Source organism: Neopsephotus bourkii, unplaced genomic scaffold, assembly GCF_033783945.1.
Source record: "Neopsephotus bourkii isolate Nb327-2 ecotype Australia unplaced genomic scaffold, CSIRO-AGI_Nbou_v1 NB_234, whole genome shotgun sequence".
NCBI lineage: Eukaryota > Metazoa > Chordata > Aves > Psittaciformes > Psittacidae > Neopsephotus > Neopsephotus bourkii.
This window is the reverse complement of record NW_026900744.1, coordinates 6,189,421-6,215,508: the sequence shown is the minus strand read 5'-3', so window position 1 is coordinate 6,215,508 and position 26,088 is coordinate 6,189,421. Positions and strand designations below refer to the sequence as shown.

Below are 26,088 nucleotides of genomic sequence, written 5' to 3'. Positions count from 1 at the left end.
AAAGCTGCCTGCACGATCGATCGGGTTTTAATTGTTTTTCCTGGGGTTTTGGAAGGAAGTGCCAGGGGCATTGATCAGTCCCAGACGAGGCTGCTCGCACTTCGGGGCTGGCAGGGACCATCGCTGTGCTGCAGGCAGAGGTGAAGGGAAGCCAAGGGGAGAGGCGAGGCAGCCCCAGCCGGAAGGAGGAGCCATCACTGGGCTGCATTGGAAAATACAAGCTTTTTAATTAAAATTGGCAATTCCGAGCCGCCTGCCGGCAGCAGCCGCACAATCAAGAGCGAGGAGCTTTGCTCTTTAATATTTCAACACAGCGTTTAATCTTTAAACAGGAAAGTTCTTCTTCTGACTGTTAAAGCGAAGCAGAAAGTGCCGGAGGCTCCCCAGCCCGCCGGGGTTGCCACTGGGACACCAGTGCCAACCACAGCCACTCTCACACCAGCTCCACCACCACATCCGCTGGCATTGCGGTAGCCCCCTGCTACAGCACTGATCCCTATGGCAAACCAGGAGGAAGTTTGGGATGCTCCTGGTCTGCTTGCAAGCCAAAGGATGTAAAAAACCCATCCTGATGAAACCCTTTCTGCAAGGAAATGACAATAATTTGTTCCTCCCTTTGGTTCAGTCCTGGTTGCAGGGACTGGGTTGCTCCCTTCTAGGTCAGACACTGAAGCAGGGCCAAGACCCTATGGTGTTTTATTTTTATCTGCATTTTAATTGACAGAAAATGCAGTCAGCTTTATCAAAAAAGCTATTTTTAAATGGTTTTGGTCAAAATTATGATTTACAGATAAACCCGATGCCTCTGTTCTGCTACCAACCGCCCAAATGATGTTTGCAGAGTAATTTTCAAGCAGGTTGAACACAATTATTTCCATTTGCAGCAGCTCCCAGAAAGGTCTTCCTTTTTATCCTGATTTTGTTTGTAATTCTATGAAGGCCACATTCACCTCCCTGCCAATGCTGCTCTGAAGCCAGGTAATTATTAATTATATTTATTTACTTATACAATCCCATAGGCATACACAGCAGTTCACAGACAAAACCGCCCTGGGTCCCTGATGCAGGGATCTCGACTCAAAAGGAAGCAGATACTCTTGTGATAAATGTGAGCTAAGAGCAGCAGATTAGAAACATGAAGTGTTTCCATGCATAGAGCCAGCACCCTGTTACAAGTGCAGGTATGGGGAGGTAGGTCCTCACATAGCCTCCAGAAAATCCAAATAACCAGAAGTGGGGATAAGAAATGGGGTACAGCAGCGTGGGGCATGGAGATGCTGTGTGAGCGCAACCGCATCATCTTGGGCTGGCTTTAAGTAAAGTGAAATGGGTCTGAAACCATCCTCCTGTTGCACTGGGCCACAGACCTTCCCGGTGGCTGTGACACATCTGCCTCAGTCTGCAAAGAGCCAGAAACAAGAGCTCCAGGACCCATTTCTGGTAGTGCTGGGGAACAAAGATGGTCTTCTGTGTGTGAAGGGCACACCAGTGAGGCTGGGCAGTGATACAATGCTGCTTGCAGGGGGAGAATACAGGCATTGGACAGTTTGGCACTATATTTACCCTGCCTGCCCTTGCTGCAATACCCAGCAATACCAGGGCCAAAAAGGTAACAGGACTAACACAGTCAAGTCTTGATGCCCTGCTCCCTAGAGCTTGTTTGGGCTACATTACCATGGTTTATAAGCAGCACAGCTGCAGAGAAGATGTTCCAGGGGGTCTGAAAATTCCCAGAACTGGAACTTGTCAAGCTGATGTATTGATCTAAGTGGACTGAATAATGCTCCATCATTTATTTATGGGGAAGTGCCCGGCACACTTCACAAAAACTGGTGTTTGGCAGTCACATTAAGGCAAGATTTAACATCCCACATCATGCAAACAGAGCACCTGTGCAGAGGTCAGGATGCTCACTTACATGCGGAGCCCCACAGATCCTTCCTGTATCCACTGGGAGGGACATGGCTGGTCCTCACAGAGCTGTCAGAGCTCTGCTAGGGTGATGTGCTGATGCTACAGAGTCAGCTCTGTCCTTTCCACATGTGTGGATGCTGTGATCTGCTCCACCAGCCCCAGGCCTTCTATGCTCCGCTAAAGCTGCTGGCATTGCAGCACCCTGGGTGCTCTAGCTGAAGGGCAGGAAGGGAAGAGGGGCTCTGTGCTTTGCAATAGCATGAGCATGTCCACAAACCACAGCAGCAAAACCCACCAGGATCAGCACAGAGCTTCCTCCTGCCCTGTCCAGCCTGGCAACCTTTCTGCTTTTGATGTTGTACCAAGATGCCTTACATGTTTCATCTGCTTTAACATTAGCTTTAACATTAATATGGGCACTTTCAGGGAGGGAGAAAATATTCCCTTCTGGAAAAAATCGTCCCAGGAGCAAAGTGGCCCAGTGGTTTGAGAAGATGCTGAAGGGTGGGTACTAAAGGATAATAAAAGTGGTGTTTTGTGCTGAAAGTTCTGTTAAGAACTTCAAAGAGACACCTGAGAAAAACATGTTTTTAAAGAGATAGAAAGAGAGATCTCCCTTAGCTCAGGCAAGCAGCAGGTACCAGCTGTGCTCCCCTGGGATCAGGCTGGGCACAGCAGCCTGCTCATCGCAGCTGACCCCCCTGACATTTTCACAATGGAGAAAATGACTTTGAGACAGCAAAAGTGTTTTCCTCCTCATCAGCTGTGCTCCCCATCCACCCAAATTAAGCATTTCCCTCTAACTCCCCTCATTTTGCTGCTGCCTCGATGAGGTGTCAAGGTTTTATACTACTTTGTATGGTGGGAAGAAAAAAAGAGGCCATGTCTATGACTAAGTGGGCTTTTAAACACATTTTCAGTGCCACCCAGTAACCATAATGTTTTGGGGCTGGGGGGTATCTTGGAGGTCATCCCTGAATAGCACCCAGGACATGAGGACTGCAGGGTGGTCCCTCAACATCCCATTTTAATTGCATAACACTTCAGGAATGGGAGGTAGGTATTTCTTGCTGGGATTTCTTGCCATGCGAACGTAACCAGCACGACACAAGGCACATTTAACACCACTGAGGGCCTGACCCCACTGCCAAATCACTTAGCAGCAAGGCTGAATGCAATTAAAGAAGAGGCAGGTAATGAACAGGCAGCTTGCCAAGCTCTGGCTGACAATGGCAGAGCTCTGCTGCTGCTTTGGAAGGTGTGGAGGAAAGCTCATCTGGCAGGATGGAGGCATGTATCCCGGGATGCTCAGCCCTGGCAGTGCTGGAGCCCTTGCTGGCTGTCAGGAGGCAGGAGCTAAACCCAGGTGTAACGTGTCCCTTTTAAGCAGTTTAGTCAGAAGTGCTGCTGCATTCACAGCTTTTCAAGTATTTTTAAATCACTTACAAAAGCAGGATTAAACGATCAGGAATTCCATTTAATAGGACAAATAAAGAAATAACAATCTACTCCATCAGCCCTGCGAGAGGCAGGTTTGATTTAAGGAAAAAAGAAAGTATAAAAGACGGAGAGAAAAAAGGAAAGGGAGGTGGAAAAAAAAAGGATAATGTGTGTTTACTCAAGCAAAGAAAAAAATATTTAAGTGATGTAGGGGAGAAGATTGCGGTAACTAGTGAAGAATAACATCGTCTGCTTTGCTGTCAAATCACACAAGAATTTCAGTAATAGATTCTCATTCTGACACTCAATTCAATTCGAAGGTGATCCTGCTTTATCCCAACACATCAAATATTAAACACTCGTATTAGCCAGGGTGCCGTCGCCTTTCCCGGCTTAGACGCGGCAGGAAGCTTTTCCCCCTACTTTCTCTCACTCGCTGTAATATTCTCAATGTTATCTAAACATGCCTTCATACACTGGGGTTCCTTATCAATCCCATTTGGGGAGGGAGGAGGGGGCTGTACTTAAAATGGTATTAGTTTGGGGGGCTTTTATTATTATTATTTCCAAAGCTTTTCAATTTTGTGTGGAAAAAGCTTAGGAAAAAAAAAAGGCGGAGGGAGGGGAGGCGGCGAGAGAGGGAGAGGGAGCGCGGGAGCGAGAGAAAGTATAAGAAAGGGAAAAGCAGCCAGCAGCTCGTGTGACTGATGCCTTTCAACAAGGGCAGTCTAGCTTGTCAAAGCCCGGGCTCGAGATGAATTGGCATATCTATTCAGCCTGCCTCTGGATGTCATGCAATACAGTTTCATATTCCCAGATAAGGCATGATAAGCAATTGCTGCCCTGACACCAACTCCATCCATCCCTGCCTTTCTGTCCGCACGCATTATGGATCTCTGCTGCGCCGCTAATAAGAGGCATTTAATTCTTACCAACACGGCAGCAAGAGGGGCCTCCAGACTGACCAGGTACAGCATTAACACAACTCATGTCTAATGACTTCTGCTCAGTGCACCGACCTCCCTGAACACTCCTGAGTGGCACAGGGTGCATGGAAACAACTTCTGCCCAAAGTGGCACGCACCAAACCCTCAGGTTAAAAATCTCTGCTAATAATTAAGGGGTGGGGATGACAAAAGTGAAGGGGGTTTGTCCACTCCCAAATAAATCTGCAATGCCATCAAGCAGGAGGTGGTCTGGCTGGGGGTTGGACATGGGAGGATGCAGGAGAAGATGTGAGCGATGCCCTTACCCAGGGAATGTCTCTCTCCAGAGCACAAACCCTCTGAGAGCTGCAGGGAGAAGGAGAGAGGTCAGCACACCGAATGTGGGGACACCACAGATGGGTCTGGTGCTGCCCTTGGAAACTCCTGCCACCACCAGGCCCCTGCAGTGGGAGATGAGTGCTGGACGCAATCCTCCCACAGTGCTGAAAAGGTGCTGGGACCCTACCTGGTGCTCCTATCTCTTAACACAATGGCACTTGAAGGCTCTTCAGAGCGCAGTGCCACACAACCCATAGCTTCCCCCATGTCCTGAATGAGCAGGGAGCCCCACAGCACACGAGCCACCTCACCAGCCCTACCTGGCCGTGCCAAGCAACCTATGGCAAGCCCAGCTGGTGTCCACTTCAGCCCATTTGCAAGGCTACTGGTTAAAACAGCCACATCTTTATGTCTCACATCAGGCAGTAAACTAAACAAATATGAAGGTGAATGGTCTATTTCTGGAGCTGGCTGGCTCTGCACACCTTTGGGAAGTGCTTTACAGAGGTGAGGTGTCCCAGTTCATGGGAGGAGGACAGGTCAAGCTTAAGGGACTGCAGCAAGGTGACAAGATGTGGAGAATGCAGTATAACTGTACATGCCTTCTCCTTATTAAAATAAGCAGCCTACTCCATCAGATCTCTATAGATAGGAGCACTGCAAAAAAGAAACTGAAGCACACAGTGATCTCATACCTGGCCCTCCTTCCTAACAGACACATGCCTAAGCAGCCTCTGCCTGCCCATGTCCTGGCAATACCCCAGCTGAGCCATGGACATACAAATGCACTGTTAAAACTCCTCTTAACTTCAGAAGGGGCAGGATAGACCCTGCAGCCTCCAACAGCCCCCTCCTCGGTGCATCTGGATGCTGTGGCTCAGTCAGGCAGTGGGGAGGTGGTCCTGCTCCCATGCAGGATTAGCACGTGCCCTGGCTTAGGCTGCAGCAGGAACACGCTGGTGTGCCTGACTCCGGAGTGTCAAAGTGCCAAGCGGTTTAGGCTTCACATTTCCCTGTGTTTGAACAAGAACAGTCTCTGCCTTGCTCCCAGGCTAGGGATTATCCTGGATAAAATGTTCTCGACTGCTGTGTGCTCTGCTGCTGGTGACACACTAGGTTAATGCCGTGGAGACCTGGGTCAAAGCCCTGGGTTTGGTCACAAGCAAAACAAAGCTACAGGTCAGAGTCCCTGGGGGGCTGAGGAATAGACGGGGTGTGCACAAGGCAGTGCTGGCCCAGGAGAGGGGACAAGAAGAGCCAGAAACTGCCAAGAAAGAAGGTCAAGGATAGGGGCTGCTGGCAGGACTGGGAGGACTGGGCTCAGGGTGAGATGGCCAAGGAGAGCATTGCAGCAGGAACACAGGGGCTGCTGAGGAGATAAGGGGCTGGAGAATACATGTCAGGCATCCTTCTTGGTCCAGGACAAGTGGCCCTGTGCTTGAGCCACAGGTCATGTCTGTTTGAACAGGGCTGCCTCCAAGTGTCTTGGTGTTCCTGGCTACAAGACCCAGGGTGGGTTATGTTGATGCATGCAATCAGCTCCCAACACAAGCATCTCCCAGTTAGTGCCTGAGACACAGGATGCCATGGCAGACAGCTTCCAGGGAGTACCCACACACAGCTGATGTCCTGCTCCAGCCCCGGGAAGGATGGGCTCATATCGTGTGATATCCTGTGGTGCTCTCCTCCAGGAGAAAAGTGGCACTAAACCTCTCCCCATCACACCACTGTGGCCAGCAGGGAGGGGAAGCTGGGAATGGCACCAAGGAAACCCACACACACACTTCATGGATGATTCACCTCATTCACAGTTGACTCTTCATACAGACGAGAATGGACCAGTCTATTCTGGCAGCTCCTAAGGAAACTGGGAGTTCAGGGGGATGGGGAATATGCCTCTCCAATGCTGCTGCAAAACAAGCAAATATTGGCACTGCCTCAAAATCAAACCCACCATCAGCCCCTCCATAAATGAGGACAGCAAATGGCATGACAGGGCCCCAGCAGATGCCCCATGCTGCAGAGCTGAGCTGTCTGGGCAGCACTGAGGTGCACACATCTCACCTTCCTTGGATTTAGCTGGAGATTAACCACCACCAAAGAGAGCTGCAGTTTTGCCACGCTACACGAGGGTGGGTAACAATATCCACTGATCACCCCCTGCTTCTCTTCCTAGGGCCGTGAGCGATGGCTGCAGTGCTCAGATGTATGCAAACACACCCCTTTTAATCTAACCCCATGCCTTTCCCAAGCAAAACCAGCACGGGGCTCACTATCAAAACCTTCAGTCCCTTCTGAAGGGGGCATTTCCCCCCCTCAATTCTATTTCTACCCAGGCACACGCTTGCCTCTCCCTCGCTCGCTGTTTAATTTCCGTGTGAGAGGGAAGCAGGTGCCCGTGCTCCCGTGAGCTCTCCCTTCCCTACGTTTTTTTTCCCTTCTTGGATCCTGCCCCATTAGTTTAGTGCCCAGCCATCTGCGACGTCTCCTGTAATGCTGTCCCCCTTGTGTACCAGGGAGCTTTTCCATTAGCGCCTTTAATATTCTGACACCTTAGCACAGGCTGCTATTACATTCAAACACTGATCGCCCTGTGAAATTACATCGCAGGGCTTGCTAAAATGGAATTGTGTATAATCAGGCTCCTCCATGCACTGTCAGTCCCATCACAAATACAACGTAAAGCAGGCTTATGGATGGGCTTAGCAGCTGCTACAAGTGTATTTTTTTTCTAATAGATGAAGTATCCCTTATTTAAAGCATTTCCTTAAGAAAAAAAAAAACCCACCCAAAACAACAGTGAAAGACAAATCAACAGCTGCTGCATTATGTTAACCATCGCACCGGCCTCTTAAAAACATGTTATTTACTAAGGTATCTGTTTATCTATGACTATATCAAACAGAGGAAGAGGGTGAGATAAAGGTAGTTAAACAGACAGCCAAGGAGATATCTGCCACTGGGAAATAATAGCTAAATAAAAAGTGCCATTATTTACTCCAGAGAGCGGAGGAGGGAGAGCCAGTGCTCTCCTCCCAGTGCTGCACAGTGCTGGGAGCCTCCAGTTTGTAAGGGCAGCCCGTGCCAGCCTGAATGTGCCCCAGTGAGCCTGGCTCCAGCCTGCTCATCCCCTCACAGCCATGTCAGATGAATCTGGGGGCTAAAAGACAGCTTAGGATCCAAGTACTGCACCTCTCCAGGGAGGCTGGGATGCAGGGAAGATGTGCTGCTGATGGGGCAGCCCCCCACCTCCATGCAGGATGACAGCAGGTCAAACCAAGGCAAAACTGGCCATGGCGGAGGGTCTGGGGGTGTTCCCACAGGGGAGGCTGCTTTCTGTGCAGGTAGCACACAAGGGACCAAGCTCCCAGGTTTTCTTTCTGAATTCCAGCTGCGGAAGTGATGGATTAGGACAAAGGTATTTCAGGAAGCGGCAGGGGCACAGATGATGTGTCAGGGAAATGAGCTCCCTAGCTTGGAGTTCAAAACACTGCCCCTTACCATGCCCTAAAGGTTATTCTGTCTGTCTGCTGTAAAATGCAACGGGCACATCACCTGGAGGGAGATTTCCCGAGGCACTGTGACCCTTCCGCTATCTCCTCCGAGAAGCCTCTGCAGGAATGATGAGATTGTAGCTCATTTCCACACACCTTGAAAGAGCCTGGCTGGATCAAACGTGCTGGAAGCAGAAGCAGCACATCTCCAGGACTCATCCTCACCTCCTGGCAGGGAGCACGCTCTTGCTGTAACAGGCTGGGAAACCATGTCCACCCCACTGAAACACTGATGCTCTGCCACTGCCTTTCATCCTAAACCAGGATGGAAAAGCCAAATGTTGTCTTGTTGCACTGTGTGGGGACAGTTCTGCTTGGGAATCACACAGTAAAACCCAGTGACAGAGCTCCTGCCTCTTGGAAAGGAGCAATTTATTCCTGTGTGAAACACTGGTGTGACATTTTGACTCCAGTTTTTCCAGTGCAAAAGCAAGTCATTTGTCCAGAGCAGCTCCACTGCATCACACATGACACGTCTCAGCACATGGTGCTCTGGATGTTCTTGGAAGGGACATGCCTGGCAATGGTTTGGCTGCTGTGCACAGACATGCCACATAGGGGGAGGATGGGACCACGGAGGGCAGACTCATGGACAGGTTACCAAGAGAAAAGCATAGTGGAGGTGGTATGTGACTGCCTGTCCATTCACACTGCAGGTGTGAGACAAGGCAATTCAACCCTCTGGTTTTCAATACCTAGCACTACCAAGATTAGGTGTTTGGAAGGTGGCAGCACGGCAGGGTGCTGAGCCACCAGCAGGTTCATGTCTCAGTTTCACAATCTGTTCCTAAAACCCAAGCTGTGGTGGATGGGAAAGCAAACAGAGTGATCCTGCAGGACCTTCCATGCACGTCTGTGAATGTCTTAGCACATACATCTCTCCCTCTGCTCACATCCTACAACTCCTTCCACGCTCCATATCCATCACACCTTCCTGACACAGATCCATGACCTGCTCCAGAACTCACCTCTGGCATGATGCAGAGAAATTGGCTCATATAGGACAGGTCACAGGGGCACAGAAACATGTCTCCTGCTCCCTCTTACCTCCTTCTCCCAGTCAGCAGACTCTCAGGAGCAAAACCCAGACTTTCATGTTTGGCACAGCACCTGCCCAACAGAGCTGCTGCTGTCTCTGAGGGTTACTGCTCTGCAAGAATCGAATAGAACAGTTTCTCAGCGCTCCCACAAGATGCAAAGCCGCTCAGAGGAGAGGCAGCTGGAAGAGCAAGAGAAAGACAAGAGAATACAATGCACAAGGCATCGGGGAAAAGATCAATAAAGATTACAAGGGCAGCAGCCACGTCCCTTGCCCATGCTGGAGCCTCTCATGGCTGCAGCGAGGGAACACCGAGTCAAGCTAACAAGGCTGCAGCAGTGCCTGGGGATGATACCTGTCTAATCAAAAGTACAGTTTATACTGGATCATCTAAGCAGCAGCTCTTCCTCATGACTGTTGATTCAGGTCAGGGTTAAGACTGAGGAGGTTAAAGCAGGGGCACCTATAAGAGCTCTGATGGATGCAAACACCAGGCAAGCATGGGGCAGCAGGCAGCAAAATTGAGGCTCCCCAATTCTGATGGAAGAACAAACAGAAGGAGATGGTCCAAGGGGCCAGGCAGCATGCCCTGAGAGAATTGATTTGGAGAGAGGCCAGGAAAGCAGAGAATAAAGGGACCTGAGAGGAGGATGTGACAAGGTCCTGAGAAGAGGCTATGAAAGGAGGTATGGGGGAATGAACTGCAGCAGCTATGGCCAGGCTGGTGTGGTGGGCAGGACTGGCTACCTGGACTGGAAAGAGGGGCCCAGCACTGCATTGTGGTGCTGAGAATATGACAAAGGAGATGAGGATACAGAAATGAAGGGCTTTGGGTCCTCAAGGCCTCGACTCATGTTTCCCAGGAGAGCAAAAGGCACTTCCATGGAGAGGAGCAGGTCCAGGAGCACATGCCCAGCAGTGTGGGTACCAGAGGGATGACCCTCATGTAGCCATGGTGCAAGGACAGAGCCGTGGGGTCATGCAGTATTCATCCCACCCCTCTCAGCATCCCTCAGCTGCCCCATGAGCCTATCCCTAACCTACATGAGCTGTCTCAGCTCCGGCTAGAGGTGGTGGAAATAAGAACAAGCAAGAACAAATGCCCCAAGAGGAAAGCAGATCTGTAGCAGATGGCTGGAGGGCTGAGATGTGACAAGGAAGTTCATGGGCTGACTAGAAAGTGCTTGGCTGTGGACTGCTGATGCTTCCTGCCAATGTGCCAGCAAAGAGTGAGCAGCTGGTATATACGGAACAAGGTGTCCCCAATAGTTCTCCACTAATCCAATTACATCTCCCTCCTTGGCCAGACCTTTCCCACCTGCAGCATTTGTCAGATTTTCAACTTGTGGTTGGGACCACAAGTGTTTGTCCAGCTCAGCAGAACCTGCCCTGCCTCAAGTCCTGCCCCAGCTCCTCACCAGCAAAGAGCAATTACATGTGTACACAAACAGGCATTCAGCAACCGCGCACAGCATCCGAGCTCCCTGCTCCTGTGTCAGGGAACAACTCCCAGGGTTCCAAATCAGAGGTGTAAGGAGAGAAACAGGGAGCACCAGGAGGTAGAGCCGATTGGGAAGACATGGCAGAGCACACCAGGTCCCTTTTCCTCCCCCCTGAGCAACAGCAAGCCCTGTGAGCATGCCTGCCCTCCCCGCTGCTGCCTCACACCACCCCAGAGAGCTGGCAAACAAGCTTCAAACCAGCCCGCTCCTTGTAATCGGAGTCAGTCAGTGTGTGTGTTACGCTTGAGTTGATGGCTGGTGTTAAATTCAATGCCTTGAGTATTGATTTCCTCGCACATCCCGGACTTTGTTAAAGGGTTAGCCATGAACTGAGATCAAAGGGAGGTTAACTCGTTTCTCATAAGTGGTGAAGCAGACCTCTAGCAAAAGCGGGCACCGGGCCTCCTCCGCAGAGGATGCTCTGTGCATGTTGTTAGCTACCCTGGCTGCCTCGGAAGCCAGATAAAGCCACAAAGCTGCCTCAAAGCAGGGAGAAAAAATGATCCTGACAACTTCCCAAGGACCCCCAAGCTATTATGAGTGCACACCGGGGATGGGCAGCGTGGGCCAGCACACTCCTCCCTGACACATCTTCACACTATAGGGAGCTGCTCTCCTTGCTCAGGCTTGGAAAAAAGGGGAGGAAGCAAGTCTTTGCCAGCTGTACCCCAAAGAGGCTGTCCCTGAGGGGCCCAAGAGAAGGGGAGAGCACTCCCCAAGAAGCCTAGGTTGTCCTACAGCGCAGGTGGGAGAGGGAGAAGGCACAGGGATGCTCTCTGAAGGACCTCCTGGCCAGGACATAGCACCCTTCCCACCATGGCCAGGTGGACAGGACACCTTCACTTAAGCCACCACCACCATCAGCATCATCTCAACCTGTGCGGTACCTGCTTGCTCCATTTTACTTTCTTCTTGTCTTTCCCTGCCCCACACAAAGTAATTCTGGCACTGACAGCACCGAGAACAGAAGGTTTTGCCAAGGCAGTAAGAGTTAAGTGCACAAATAACACGACGCTAACAGGGTTTTGGCTTTACCTTTGTAATTTTTAAGAGATAGAGGCAGGGAAAGTGGTGTAGGAGGCAATCTAGAATTGTTATCACTAGTATTAATGTATGCCCAGAGGGGCCGAGCAAGAAGCATCCATTTCAGATGAACATCTGTCAACAATCAGAGGTAAGATTTCCAAAGTAGCTAAGGTACTTCAGAGCCCAGATTGCACCAGCTTCCCAGGAGGCTTAAGCACCCAAGTAATTCCCAACAACAGGACCTTTGGCCCCTAAGTCATCTGGGCACCAATCAATGCTACTTCTCAGCCTCTCTCCTCTACCCCAAGAACTACTTACAGCACAGTCCAGCTTTCCAGCAGCCATGCTGTTCTTCAACCAGATTAATCTGGTTTCAATGGCACTGTATTTTCCACCCTGGGATGACACCATGAGCAGTCCCCACCTCTCACACAAGCCAGGCAGCTTCAGCTGCAGAAAATAGCACAGTCTGCCCCTCCACACCTAAAAACCCAACCCAAAGCAACCTGGCAATGGTGGTAGTGTAGCTCCCTCTATTCTGCAGCACTGGTAGGGAAGAGGTCCCCACCACAGCCCATCTTGGGGGTGAAACCCTCAGTGGGAGCTTTATTCCTGAGCACTTTATAGCTATGTTTGTCTACAATGTCCTCCCTAGGGTGCTAAACAGGTACTCTCCTACCCCTTGTCCCCTCTCCCAAAGCCCCGCCACCCAGCACTCCCCAGCAGCTGATTTGTTTTTAAGTGAAAGGTTTACACCACAGTGCTTGGGGAATATCTGCTCAGTGCCCAGCATACCAAGTGCTGAAGATTTCACTTAAACTCTCAGCATCTGTGTATCTCAACTAAATTAAGCTATTTGCTATAAAAGAGCACAATGACAGTAATGGAATAATAACAGCATTAATAAAACACAACAATCCTCGAATGGGAAGCAGATGCATCAGCTAGCTTCAACCAAGAGAAGAAGGCTATTTTAAAATCACACACAAAACCCATCTGGGGGTGGAGAAAACCAACAAAAGCTCCGAAACTCAGAGGTCAGACTGAAATTATGTTTTTAACCTCGAAAGAAAGATGCTTGCCAGAGCCTTCCCAGCCAGAGCACTCCCACACCGGCTGGAAATGAATTTCCACAGCTCCCAGGAAAACAAGGGCTTACAATGGGCATGCTGGCTCCATAGAAGAGGGGGTGGGAACACTTTTAGCAGGGAGCACAGAGAATCAAAAGCCTAAAATAGAAATTACCCCTCAAGCACCAGCAAGGTTTGCAACCCAGCTCCTGGGACAGACACATTGGAGCAGGGGGTGATGCTGCGCTGAATGTGTGAATGCCAAGCTACCGATGCAGGGCCAGATGCCGGCGCATCATTATGCAAACATCCAGATGTCTCAAGCTCACCACACTGACATTACCCTCTTGGTTGGAAAAGTCGCCTTTGCTCCATCCACAAATTCTTCCTCCTTCATTTGTTTCGGATGAGATTAAATACAGCACCTTCATTTTCAAAGTCACCTACACACTGTCTTGCTGGGATAAAACAACCCTGGGGACCTGCAGCAGGTTTGGGGACAGGTATATCCAAGTCCTAAGCTCTGGGAGGCCACATTCCCTTGCTGTTCCCTTTACAGGAGAAGGAGACTTAGCACTTGACGATGACAGCAACTAATGTGCATTAAGCATGTCATGCTGTATCTCTGAGGTCTTGCCACAGCTCTATCCTGCCTAGGGCAACACCCCAAAATATCACTTGCCTTGGGAGGAAGTGGAAGGGTGGGTGACAGTTGTTTCCCTGCAGGGGAGGGGATGGAGGAAAAGGAGATCACTGTGCTCACCACCATGCTGAGAAGGACCAGTAGTGAGTTTGTGCCAGCAGGAAGGGTCTGTGTGCTGCTGCAGGCATGTTTCTGCACCCAAACCTTGCCCCAGCTCCGTGAGCAGAGAGCCAAGCCCATTCCCTACCCAGGCTCTGGTTCAGCCAGCTACCTCTGCGGAGGGTATACGATAGCTGCTCCTCTCCTCACCCCAGCTGCCCAGAGCCCATGTGCAGATCCTCCTGAGGATAACGCAGCTGAGAGAGATGTCACCTCTTCTCACTGCCATGGGAAGAAACACAACCAGCGCCACAGTCCTGAGCCAAGTTCATTGCTGCCTACCTGCCCTCTGCAGCACAGTCTGAGCCAAACAATCTGAGTGAATCCTGACTCCAAAAAGGGCAGCATTGTGCAGAAGGTGGGGAGCAGCTGGCTGGCTTTCCCACAGAACAGCAGGTACCACCTTTAGCTCCACTTGTCTTTAAAAAGGAGCCAAGGAGGGCCGGCAGGTCAGTAGGATAGTGTCCACAGCACCCAGGCTCACTTGCTGCAACATGGCTGGAAGCCTTCTGGGGACAGGTCCATAACACAAGTCCTGCTCATCCCCTAAGCAGGCAGTTTCAACTTGGCTGGCCTATCTCTTCCAGCTGATCCACAATACAGCTCTCCTGACTTGTACATATCTAAATTCCCATGGAGAACAAGCCAAAGCAGCAGTTGCCCCAGACCTGAACAGGCTGCAAGTTTCTTTGTTTTCATTACAATTTCCAATCCTGATCCTTTTTATGTGGTTTTTTTAAGCCGTTTCTGCTCTGCCCCCCGGAGGTGTTGCTGTGATTGAATGAAACACGACCCCAGGCTCCAATAAGTGTATTTCAATTACATCTGTCACCATGTAACAATGTAATGATATATCATGTGATATTAAATCCATGGTAATCATATCAGCGATTTTTTTAATAGTGCACTAATCACATTATTACATCTCAATAATTAACAACAGAAGGCCTAAAAAACCTGGATACGAAGCAGAAAGCTCAGAGGGTCCCAAACTCTTGCCTGGCAGAAGCCCAGAAGACAACAGGATGGCAAGGCACTGTCAGGTGGGCAAGGAGCAAAGCTGTTCCCCATCCCTGGCAGTGCTCAGTGCCAGGCTGGATGGGGCTTTGAGCAACCTGCCCATGGCAGGGGGTTGGAATTGGATGATAAGGTCCTTTCCAACCCAACCCATTCAATGATTCCATGACTTTGGCACTAGCAGCATGGTGCAGAGCAGCGAGGTAAGACCAGGCTCTCCCTCAGTCCCATCCTAAAGGAGAAATGAGTATTTTGGAGTTGGGAAGAGACACTTGGTACATTTAATCTCACTAAGCATTGCTCTGTTCTCTTCTGCCTCTCTTGTGCTGCCACTTTTCCTCCAGCAAACCAACCCCTCTGCTCTTGCAAGTGCACTGCAAAGGTGCCATCTTGCTGCAGGCAAGCACTGCAGAGGAAAGGATGGTGCCTTGCAATGGAAGGACCAATACTACCAACATGTCCTTACCAGGCTGCTGGAAGAATGGTGTTGTTTTCCTTCTCCCCTTGTACCAGCTAGAGATGAAGCTAAGAGAGCACCCACCTCACAGAGCCACTGAAGTCACTCTGATTTTTGCAGCAAAACAAATCCATCAGCTTAAAACTGAAATGTGATCAATGAGGATCCTTTGGAGGGACAGGAATCCTCTGGGTCACCACCTGCACCCAAGCTCTCACCCACATGCCTGGAGCAAACTGCGGCTGGATTCCAAAGCACCGCCATACACATCCCTCCATCCAGATGGATGTTACCCAGTTTAGTGCAAGCAGGCTGCTCCCCTCAGCTCCCAGCTGTATTTTACCCCTTGTAGGATGAAGGTGAAGATGTGCTGAGGTGGCAGGGAGCCACGGTAGCAGCAGCCTGGTGCAGAGAGCCAGCGCATGGGGAGTCCTGTGCTGCACCATCCCTGGCTGTGACAGAGCTTTCTTCCAGTTGCAGCCTGGTCAATCTAGCAGTTTCCACATCACAAGCTGATCTGAAGAGAGCCTCATTACCTGCCTTAAAGTTCCAGCCAAGCACTTAGCTCTTAAAGACAGGATTTAAGGAATATTTGACTGATCATATCTCTCCTCATTTAGTTTGGCTGCTCTGAACCACTTCAACCTGTGAAGTTGAAATAGTGAGAACAGGAGGGAATGTGTGTGCAGGCAGTCACACCACACACAACGTCCCAGCTCCACTAGCTCTTTCCAAAGGGCCAGATCCTGGCTCAGGCAGATCCACACAGCCTCTCCTACACCAAGAGTGCTCGTGGGGCATTTCCCAGCACCAAAGGGGAGCCACCTCTTCTTTCCCCCGGTGGGACAGCAATTTGTGGGGCGGGGATCATTAACTCATTGGCATCCAGACAGGACCTTTATGCATGCCTGGAAGAGCCAAGTACAGCATCTCAGATCTGGGAGCAAGTGATGGAGAGAGGGATGAGCCAGCCAGCACTGACAGCATCATCATCTGCTCCGCCAGCATCAGACATTCCTGTGTCCTTTGTCTTGCACACCTTCTTCCTATCCTGCTTTCCAGCTCCACTGTCCCCACAGCAGTGTCACAGAGTGGCTGAGCTGCTGCCCTCCTGCTGCTTGCCCAGGGAAGGTGCTGCCCACCATGCTCTTGCATACCCAGCAGTGCCCTGCTTCCTCACTCTGGGGACCAGAGCCTGTGGAGAGGCTCTGGAGTGCCCTCAGGGAGATGAAAAGCCCCCAGGGCCAAACAGGAATTGCAGCAGCAAGCAAAGAGACCCTTCAAGTCATTTAGGGGTGATCCTGCCAAGGGGCAAGGAGGACAGATGGACCTTGGTGGCCAAGGCAGCACAGTTGGACTTTCTCTCCTTCCCCCATCCCTTCTTTTCTATTTTTTGTCTTTTAATTCTGTCTCGGAAGCCACGATCCTTTAAAGATGTGCACGTCTCATTAGCTCTACCTTGACAATCATTACCGCTCCTGCCAAGGCAGGAGGAGAGCTCAGCCCGAGCGTGGGGAGTCCATTACCTTGTAGTTAAAGGGACATTGACAACTCTGGGCTGCCCACGGCCTGCCTCCCCCATCGCAACAGGGTTCCTGCTGCACACTGCTGTTTCCCCTCCTCTACTGAGCAATAAACCCCTACTCAACCCAGGTAAGATGCAAACCTTGCAGGGATGGGTGGTTCTGCACCCACCATCATACACTCAGTGCTCCCCTGGTTGGGCTGTAGGGCCAAGTGCAGCCCACAACCCCTGGGATGAGGGGGCTGAAGCACCCAAACTTTCCCAACATGTTGTACTTGGCCTTCATGCAACCACACCTCACTTAAGCAAATGCACACTTCCAGGCTGGAAAACAAGACCTAAACCTATCCATGACAGCAAGCAGTGAGTCCAAAATGTCCATAGCAGAAATCATAGCATAGGATGGGGTAAGGACCACACTGAAGGGCCCCTGGACAAGGGTAGAGGTCCCGTGTATGTACACCTGGTGGCACAACATCAACACGGCAGTGAGCTCTGTGCTCATGAACCAGCTTCAAAGTGCAATGTATCCTACCATACAAGCCTGTCCCTACCTCTTCTGGCTCTGTAGGGTGCAACATGGACCACCACACACCCAAGGGTGGGAGGAGGAAGGGCTCAAGTGGGTGAGCTTGCAATGGGGTGATCCCAGGAAAGGACCCTACTCACTGAAGACACTGGTCCAGACAGTCCTGCCTTGCCCCATAGATAGGGGCTATTCTCTGCTTGGATGTTCCCAGAGCCTGCTTTACCACCCCCAAGCTTGGTAACAGGGGACCTGACTCATGTTATGCAAGGGCAGAACCCCTCATTCAGGAGATTCCATGGTAAAGACCCCAAAGCAACTTTGGATGAGATACCCCCTGCCTTCCTCCAGCCCCACAGGGCTTTGAAGCCCGGTGCATTCCTCAGGAGGCAAACGCAGCATGGCGCAGCCCTACAGACATGATCCTGCCTCTTTGTGCCTTGCAGGATGGGAGCTTTGCTGCATCCACATTAACTCCTCCGCAAAGCCATGCCAGGAGACAATAACGCATGGCCGCGGCTCCAAGGAAGGATCCTACCTCTGCGCGAGGCTGTCCAAGAACTTGACAGGACTGTGTTTGAAAAAGATGTTGAAAGAAATGATCTCTTTAAGTGCAATGGGAGATATTTGTCTCTGATTTACCCTTGGCTTTTTGCTCTGGTTCAGGTAGGAGCGGTGTGGGATGGCTGGCAGATCTGAGAGCATGGCACGCCCCAGCGGGCAAAGCGAGCAGTGCGGAGGAAGGCGCGAGTCAGTTTGGAGTGCTCCCCATTTATCAAACTCACGCAGCCCGCCAGCAGAGCGAGTCTTTCCATCATTACAGCTCTCAAAATCCGATTCATACCACTAATCCTGCCTTCATTCTCCCAGATTAATAACATCTCTTTCAACCTTCACAGTGTGATAAATAGACAAAGAGAGAACAAAAGGAGAAACAGAAGTGAGAGAAAGAGCCTGAGCAACTCCACATAATAAAGAGAACCGAGAAAGGGGAAAGGGAAAAAAAAAAAAGGAAAAGAAAAGGGAAAGAAAGGAGCCGGTGCACTTGACTCTGCCATTTACTTTAGTAGATTCTCCCCAAGAGCTCCCTGCGATCTTTAAAGAATGTAAAACATTGCTCAAAGGAAAGGCTCGTTAGCAACCCTGACCAGCCAGGTTTGCTGGAAATCTTTTCTCTCACAGCCTCTGCTCAGGTCAGTGCTGAAAATGAGTTTGTTGGTTTCTCGTCCTCCTCCTCCCCAGCCTCCTGCAGAGGCAAAGCCTCCAGCACACGCCTGCTCTCTCCTTTACTTGCACTGGTTTCTTGGAGGGGAACAGGGGGTCTTGGCCAGTTTCTGTTCCAGGGGTGCCCCAGCAGCTCAGTGAGCCCAAGACACACTGGCAGAGCGGCAGCGGGTTGGCACAGCAAGGGCTGGTCCAGAAGCCAGGACCATGTGTTGAGCTTGGAATGGGGATGAACATGAAAACCATGATGGCATCCCCATTCTATCAGTCTGGCTGGAGGGTGCCCTTGGGGTAGAGGAATGGGAAGCCTGTGTGGACACAGATGCACTGCAAGAGGGGTGTCAGAAGCCCCAGCTCCTGGGTTGCACCTCTCTGTCCCCTGCCTTGTCCTCTGACAGGGAGCTCCCATCTCTGCTCATGTCACAAAGCCCAGGCCCACAACTGAGTCACCTGAATCTTACTGGTGACTGTGGAGGCTGGAGCTCCAAGCCAAGGGGGTGGCACACATAGGCACTTCCCCACTCTGGTTCCTTTGGAAACAACTGAGCCCCAGGGAAAGTGGACCCTACAGCCCAGGACCCAAGAAAGCCAACCCCCCCTGGCTACAGGCACATGGATGGAGATACTTAGCCATTTCCCACCCATAGCCCTCACCAGAGCTGTGCTGTTCAGCTTTTTCACCCTGCCTCATCATATTGAACACTCCATGCAACCTCTGAGTTCTTTTAATAATTAAGTGTTTATTGGCACATTTTTCCCATGCTGCTTCCAGACTTGCCTGGTTTTCCTTCCAGTGCATGACTTCCCTTGGTTCTGTCCTTCCATGGGAGGCACCACCTGCAAAACGTTTCCTCTGCTCCCCCTGCAATGAGCATCCCCCCCTGCAGCCCATCCCTGTGGAGTCCTGGCAGTGCTGTGCACACTGAGTAACACCACACCAAGCCCTGGTGAAGGGTTTGGGCACAGCGCTGGATAGCTGGCCAGGATGTTGCTCTATTATGGCTCTGCATTCACAGCCCCCATGCAGAGGCTGGGCTAGGTTGTTTTTTTTCCTCCCTTCTTTTACACTGCTCCATATTACTCCAGGCTTTGAAGTACAGAGAAAAGCAACACTCAATGTGCCTTTTTTTTTTTCCAAGCTACCTTTATCATAGCAAATCTTTTCCTTCTCTGCTGTGTCGCTGGAGATAGATATCAAGCAAAAAGAAAGTCTCCTCTTCCAACAATGGATTTCCCTTCCCTTCTGAACTTCAAATAGAAAACTCTTATCTACAGCCACAGTTGACCAGGAGAAGAAAAGAAATGAAAACAGACATATGAACTGAACCCAGGCTCTCTTTCTATTCACTCAAAAAGGCTGTGCTGGGTTCTTCACGCAGAGATGCTCTGAATGTGTTTATAGCACATATTTACTCACTTCACTAGCTATCCCCCCACCATGGAAACCCACCTTTCCTCCAGAACAACCCTCCTCTGCTCCATGTACCCGCTGCAATCTTTTCCATGCACCTGGGCCATCCAGCACAACAAAGCCTATACCTAAAGCTGAGGATAGCAAGAGCTCTTCAAATTCAGCTAAGAATAACAGCAGCGATGCCCCTGGCTCACATAAAGCCTCCCTTCTGCATAGTGCAAGTGCTTTAAATGACAGGATAGATGACAGGTTGGACCTTGCTGGCTGTACCCACACAAGATGCCTCGCACAGCCCTGACTGAGACCAGGCTGCTTCAGTAGCCCAGGACAGACCCACCCAGCACCTGTGTGCCACTGCTGGCACCAGCCAGGTCCTCTTCGTGCTTTAAGATCCCCCTTTGAACCATCTCCCTGCCTTTGATAGAGCTGCTCAAGCAGAAACATACAGAACCAGCCATGAAACTTCCTCTTCCCTGCTCCAGTCCCTGGGTGCAGCCCTCTCATGCCCTGCCTTTCCTTCCCTCCAGCTGCCTGCTATCTAGAGGGGCAACACAGCCAAACCACTCTTGCTCCCTGCCCAGCTAACAGAAATCCAGTTGTGAACACTATGCTTAACAGGTAGTGTTTACCCCAAAGTCACACTGCCAGGACCAACACGCACATAGCAAGAAACCCAAGGAGGCAGTCACTGCTGCCTTACCCACCTCCCAGTGTGTCCTACCAGGTAATGTGTGCTTCTTGAATGGTTCTCACTTATTGCCTTGACAGACATGGTCACACAAGCCTTGGGAAACCTGGCTTTACAGCCCTGGAGCACCTCTGGCCACAGCCATAAAACTCCTGTTTCTCCTTACCCTCTCAAACCCATCTTGACTTCAGGCACAAATATATCCATACAAGGCTGCTAGACAGATGAACTGTCCTCCCCACCACACTTGGCACCATGGCTGTGCCACAGAGATGGACACAGCCACTGCCACGTGTTGTCCCCCAGTCTGCAAGGGGGACCTGAGCCAGAGAAACTTGCTGCTGGAGTTGGAGACAAAGTCCCAAATTAATAGGGACAGAAAGGGCTGGAAACTTTCCAGATCATTTTCCATTAGAAATAAGATGCTTCCTTCATCAAAAGCCAAATTTCATTCTCATCGGGAGAATCTGGAGCTCCCTGCCAAAGGGAGGATGAACTCCCACCTGAGACATGGCCAGGAATCCTATGCAGTCACACATGCAAGTCTGAGCTCATTCAGATTGGAGGCAGTTTTGGTAACTCTGGCTCCAAAGCAGCTTTCAGCCAGGAGAGCCCAGCCCACAGCCCCAGCAGGTCCTCCTGTGGTCCCCCCCCATAGCTTTCCATGCAGCAGCATCACTCTCTTCAGGCTGAACTCCACAAAGTCTCCAGTGCTCTTCCCTCAGGGTAGTCTCCTGTGTTGCTGAAGGCCCCTCCCTGTGGAGCTACAATGGGAAGATCCATCAGACAAAGCACCTTCTCTTCAAGCTGCCTGATGACAGATGTTCAGCCAACTGAGCAGTGGGATTGGCAGAGCACCGCAGAAGCGCTTTATAATTCCTGCTCCTCTCCTCCTTCCTCAGGTCTCCTGGGAGAGACACGATGATGGACGGTGACATAACTGACTGTTCCCAATCAAGGTAATGTAAGTAATGACAGCTGACGTGATTCCTGGAACGTGCAGGCGCTACTGGCCCACGTGCCTTGCCTACTGCGGGCAGTGCTGGCTGTGCTCATGGAGGGAGAGGAGACTGGAGCATGGAGGTGTGGCTGGGGGACAGGGGAGGAAGAGTCCCAGGATATGAAGGCTGTCTCCAAATAACTCCTTACATCAGCCTGCAAACCAGGCAGGAGCCAAGGGGAGGTGGGTAACACCTATCTCATGAGCAAACCCTTCCTGGGCAGTGCATAATGCCACACCACTGTATCCCTCCCTCGTGTCACCTGGGACTGTAGTACCCCAAGTCCTCAGGAAGTGGTTTGCTGGGGTCTTGCCTGGCCCATCAAGTTTCAGCAAGGCTTTTACTCCTCTGGCCCTGCCCCTGCTCCCCCTGCCAACAGTGAGTATCTGGAAATGGGAACATTAAGTCAATAACCTGGAGCTCAATGGCTGGCACACAGGCAGCACCACGTCACCTGAACCCAAGGCAAAGGGGTGCAGCAGCCCCAGACTGCATGCATGGATGTATGGAGAGCCATGGAGGGAAAATACTGTGCAAGCTCATAGCTGCAGTCCTCTTCCAGAGCCTCGAAATTAGTAGGCAAATTTAACATGCAGAGAAGCAACCGATTAATAACCCAGCATTGACTTAAGAAGACCTTGAATAATACATAGTGCTTGTACATGGAAGGGGAAAAAGTCAAGTCCTTCTGCTTGTCAAGTGTATCTGCCTCCCAAGCACCAACACTCGATGAGAAATCTCCCTGCCAGCAAGCCACAGCTTCAAGCAGCTCTTCAGAAATGCCTTTTGCTAAGATGAATGGTAAACTTTGTGCCAAGTTAGACTGGCATTTGGACAGGTCCAACTATGGTGCTGTTTTAAATGTAATTAGCACTTCCTGCTAATAGAGTCCCTTTAAACCTGCCAAGCAGAAGATGCTAAGCATTTGGAGCCCACAATGATGAGCCACGGTGATGTCACATATTGGCTACACTGATGGATAAGGGAGAGGATCTTACCATGAGGCTGCCCCAACCTTTCCTTCATCCTGTCTGCACTGCAATCCTCCCAGCAGCTTGGCCACATGAAGGAAAAGTCAGACCCAAACAGACAAAAGACTGGCAGAAGCTCAGCTGCAGGCGCTGGGCTCCACGGCACGATGATGACAGCAGCTGAAGCTATGAATGGACTGTTCCCTTCCACAGCTTGATGCCAGCTTCTGTTTAATGCTGGTTTTAGTGTGAGACACTGAAAATAGGGGTATCAGTATCCCTGTCTGGTGCTGTCTACCTTCCTAAATAATGATGGCTGGAGAAAAATTTGCTCCCTTTTGGGAATATTCCAAACTAGAACTAGCAGAAAATGGTGTTTACTTTGAAACAGCCACTTTTTTGTTTTGTTTAGGTGCTACCTACACAAAGCTCACTGTGAGAGGGGTGGAGTGCTGCGGAGTGCATCGTCAGTGATTGGTGGATCATCAGATCATTTGTGTACCATCAATGAAAAACCGTGAACCTAAAATGCATTAATTCTTGAGCTGGGAAGAAGAACTGAACAGCACCTCAGGCAGAGGCTCCCAACAGCCTGTTATTCCAACTCCTGCAGCTGAGTGACCCTCCTGTGCAGTCAGCCCGCAAGGATGCTGCATGGATTTAATACCTGCAAAGCAATTTGAAAGTGAAAAGCCTCACAAGCAAGCCCTGTGGCTGTAGTCCAGGAACAGGAGAGATGAGAGCTAATTTCTATTCCCATCTCTGAATTTCCACAGGGAAATCTTCCAACCCCTCCCTGTGCCTCAGTATCCCCACAATATCTATAGAGTGTTATGAACCCAAATGCATTCATCTCTTTAAAGAGCTTTAGCGTCTACTGCCTGAAGACCAAAGGACCATCACACAAAACATGAGCTGTGTATGACACAAGGTCAGAAGGCATTTAAAAAAGCAGCCACCCCACACAAAACGCAGGGTTAAAAATGTAAGCAGAAAATGAGATCTGTCTTCTTTAGATGTAAATGAGTGCCAGCAAGCAGCAGAGCTCCGAAGATCTGCATTTTAGAACCGAAAAGTGTTTCTACAAAGGAACTACAAAAAAAATGGAACAAACAAGCTCAATCCTTAGAGTTTGGTTTCCAGAGCAATAAGCACAAAAACTGAGCCCAAAGAAAAGACCTGTATGAGCAACCAAATCCAATCATTACGACAATAAAGAAGAGACAGCCGGACTGATGCAGAACTATTTCCAGAGAGAAGTCTGCTCCCCATCTCTTTCACACCCTGCAAGTGGCTCAATGGAAGAATATTTAAGAAGTTGCAAGTTTGGTCATAATGTGTAAAAAGCCCCTGAAATGCGACATCATTTACTCTTCTGTGGTATTGCTCAGCAGAGCTAATAAATCTTGCATGAGCAGAGCTGATTCTAATTTTCTAATATGAAAAGGCATTTGGATTGAGAGAGAGGGGAAGATAAAAGTGATTGAATCTCCAATAGCCCAGCGTCAGTGACAAGAAACATCCTGCTACGGACCCCAAGGAAGAATAGCTCCCCCTCCTCCCCAAACCATAGGCACACTCACCCGCTCGCATATCCAATTCTCCCTGCTTTCTGCTCGCCACGTCTCAGTCTCCCCTATTGACAGGACGTGGTTTTAAACACAGTTACACAAGTTATCATTTCTGCCTTTTGATCAATCTGAATTTTCAGGACAATTACCCTCTTAATCAATGATTGCTATCAGCAGCCCCTTGGATTCTTCACCAAGGCAATCGTGCCGCCGGGGCAGACGGCGTGTGCATATGCAATGAAGCTGTGGGGAGGTGCAAGTCCATCTTCCCCTGACGTAGTTGTCGGCTAAAAGGGTGGAGAGCTGTGAAGGCCACTTCAAGGAACACCTGACGTAAAAAACAAACGGAGGGAATTAAAAGGGACGTTGTGTGAGGTATCTGTGGCACAGCGGGGACCAGGGAACTGCTGAAAACATCATCGAGTTGAAAAACAAGCCAACTAAACCAACAGATTTACCATCCACTGAAACCATACATTTCAGAGCTATCTATAGCCAGCACTAACTGCTCCTAATGAGGCTAATAAAGTCCGTTTGCAATTACAGACTGAAACTATTAGAAGAAGGAAAAGCAGAGAGGCAGCTTTTAACAACCTCTAAAGATGTGGGGTTTGGATTTAGCGTTCTCTGTATTTTTTTTTCTTCTATCAGAAATTATTTAACATCACCAAAATGCCCCTAGTGCTTACAAACACAAAGCAAGCCTCCCGCTGCTCCTCCCTGGCAGGGTATGTGTTTCGGTAATTGATGTTTGCACAGAACCTCAGCTCTTGGAGGATGCTGCTCCTCGAGGCATCTCTCACCACCACAGCAACGCATCCCCAGAGATTCAGATGCCACAAGAAACCCCAAAGCAGCTGAAGCCAAATTGCAGGAGCTGCAGATTGGCTGGGGGATGAGGCTTAGCATCCCTGCTGTTGCAAGAGCACCGTCACATTGGCATGTTCATGCTGCTTGGCTTTTGTTATCGGCACTCCAGATGAGGCAGGGTGAAGAAGCACATGGCTCCCACCTGCACATCACTTCGTTGCTCTCTTAACTACCTTACCTTACAGGCACAGGGCTCCTTCACACATCATAATAGCTTGGCTAGACCTAGATAACCATCATGTCCTTCTTAATAGCTCCAGCAGGTAGTGAGGCTGCATCCTCTCCTCCATTTGGAAATCACCCTGCACCTCTCGGGCGCTGTGCTGGCAGGAGGGAGCTTTGGAACCTGGATGGCACGAGGGGAACGCTGCCGGAAAGCAGCCGAGCTCAAGTAGGGCAAGGCAGCGTGGTGGCAGCGTGGTGGCTTCAGTATCTTGACCACCAGCTCAGGCTGGCGGTAGGCAGCAGTGGCAGCTGCCTTTTGCAGGCTGCTGGCTGGAGGAGCTCTCCGGAAGGCGCAGTATTTCACTAGCTATTTTACATGGAGAATTGCTGCTCAAAGATATCCCCACTGTGTACTCCAGAGCAATAAAAATAAAAAAAAAAAAAACCACAAGAAGAATTCTTTAGGCGGGTAATGGGCATTTTATTCCTTTTTATGACACTAAACATAGGCAGCTGGCATAATTACACCACAATAAAGGCATAATGTGCACCTAGCAGAACAAACTCATACTTTTGATAATTAGGCAGAGCAAACACAGTCTGGGATTCAGTCGCATGGCTTCACTGTCTCCTGGATCTGCCAGAGCCCCCACCCCTGCAGCACATCAGCCCCATTGCCACAGCTGGATTTAGCTGGGCCCCATGGGCTGTGCAAGTAGAGCCACCACCTGAGCGCCCTTGCACCAAGAGGAATGGCTCTGCAGCTCACTGTTTACAGCAGGGTGCAAGGTAGGGAGGTGCAGGATGGATCCACGTGCAGCTCCTGAGAGGCAGCTGGAGATGATGCACTAACAGAGCACCAGCAAAGGACGTCAGTCGCCTCCTGATTGGCACTGACTGATCCCATAGGCAAGGCTACAGTACAACAACTTCATGTGGCCAAAGTATACATGCTACAATGGCAAAGGGAGACAAAAAACACAGGAGAGATGCAAAGTTGTTATGGGTTAGGCAGCTAAGCTGAGGCCAGTTCCAGGAGCTGGAAGG

The 26,088-nt window shown here is 50.3% G+C and overlaps 1 protein-coding gene across 4 annotated transcripts in view; it reads right to left on the bottom strand.

The window, feature by feature from the left end:
- The window catches only part of ERI3 (ERI1 exoribonuclease family member 3), a 130,539-nt gene that overhangs the window by 39,686 nt on the left and 64,765 nt on the right, over positions 1-26,088 (bottom strand). The window contains exons 7-8 of one of the 4 annotated variants that reach the window (XM_061345042.1): positions 24,156-24,334; positions 24,003-24,071 (exon numbers count right to left, since the gene is read on the bottom strand). The exons of 2 other annotated variants lie outside the window; for them this stretch is intronic. In XM_061345042.1, the coding sequence (XP_061201026.1) occupies positions 24,197-24,334 (138 nt within the window). In that variant the 3' untranslated portion in view covers positions 24,003-24,071; positions 24,156-24,196. Of the gene's footprint in view, positions 1-23,712; positions 24,335-26,088 lie in introns of those variants that run through there. One more of the 4 variants, XM_061345041.1, reaches the window with a different exon arrangement.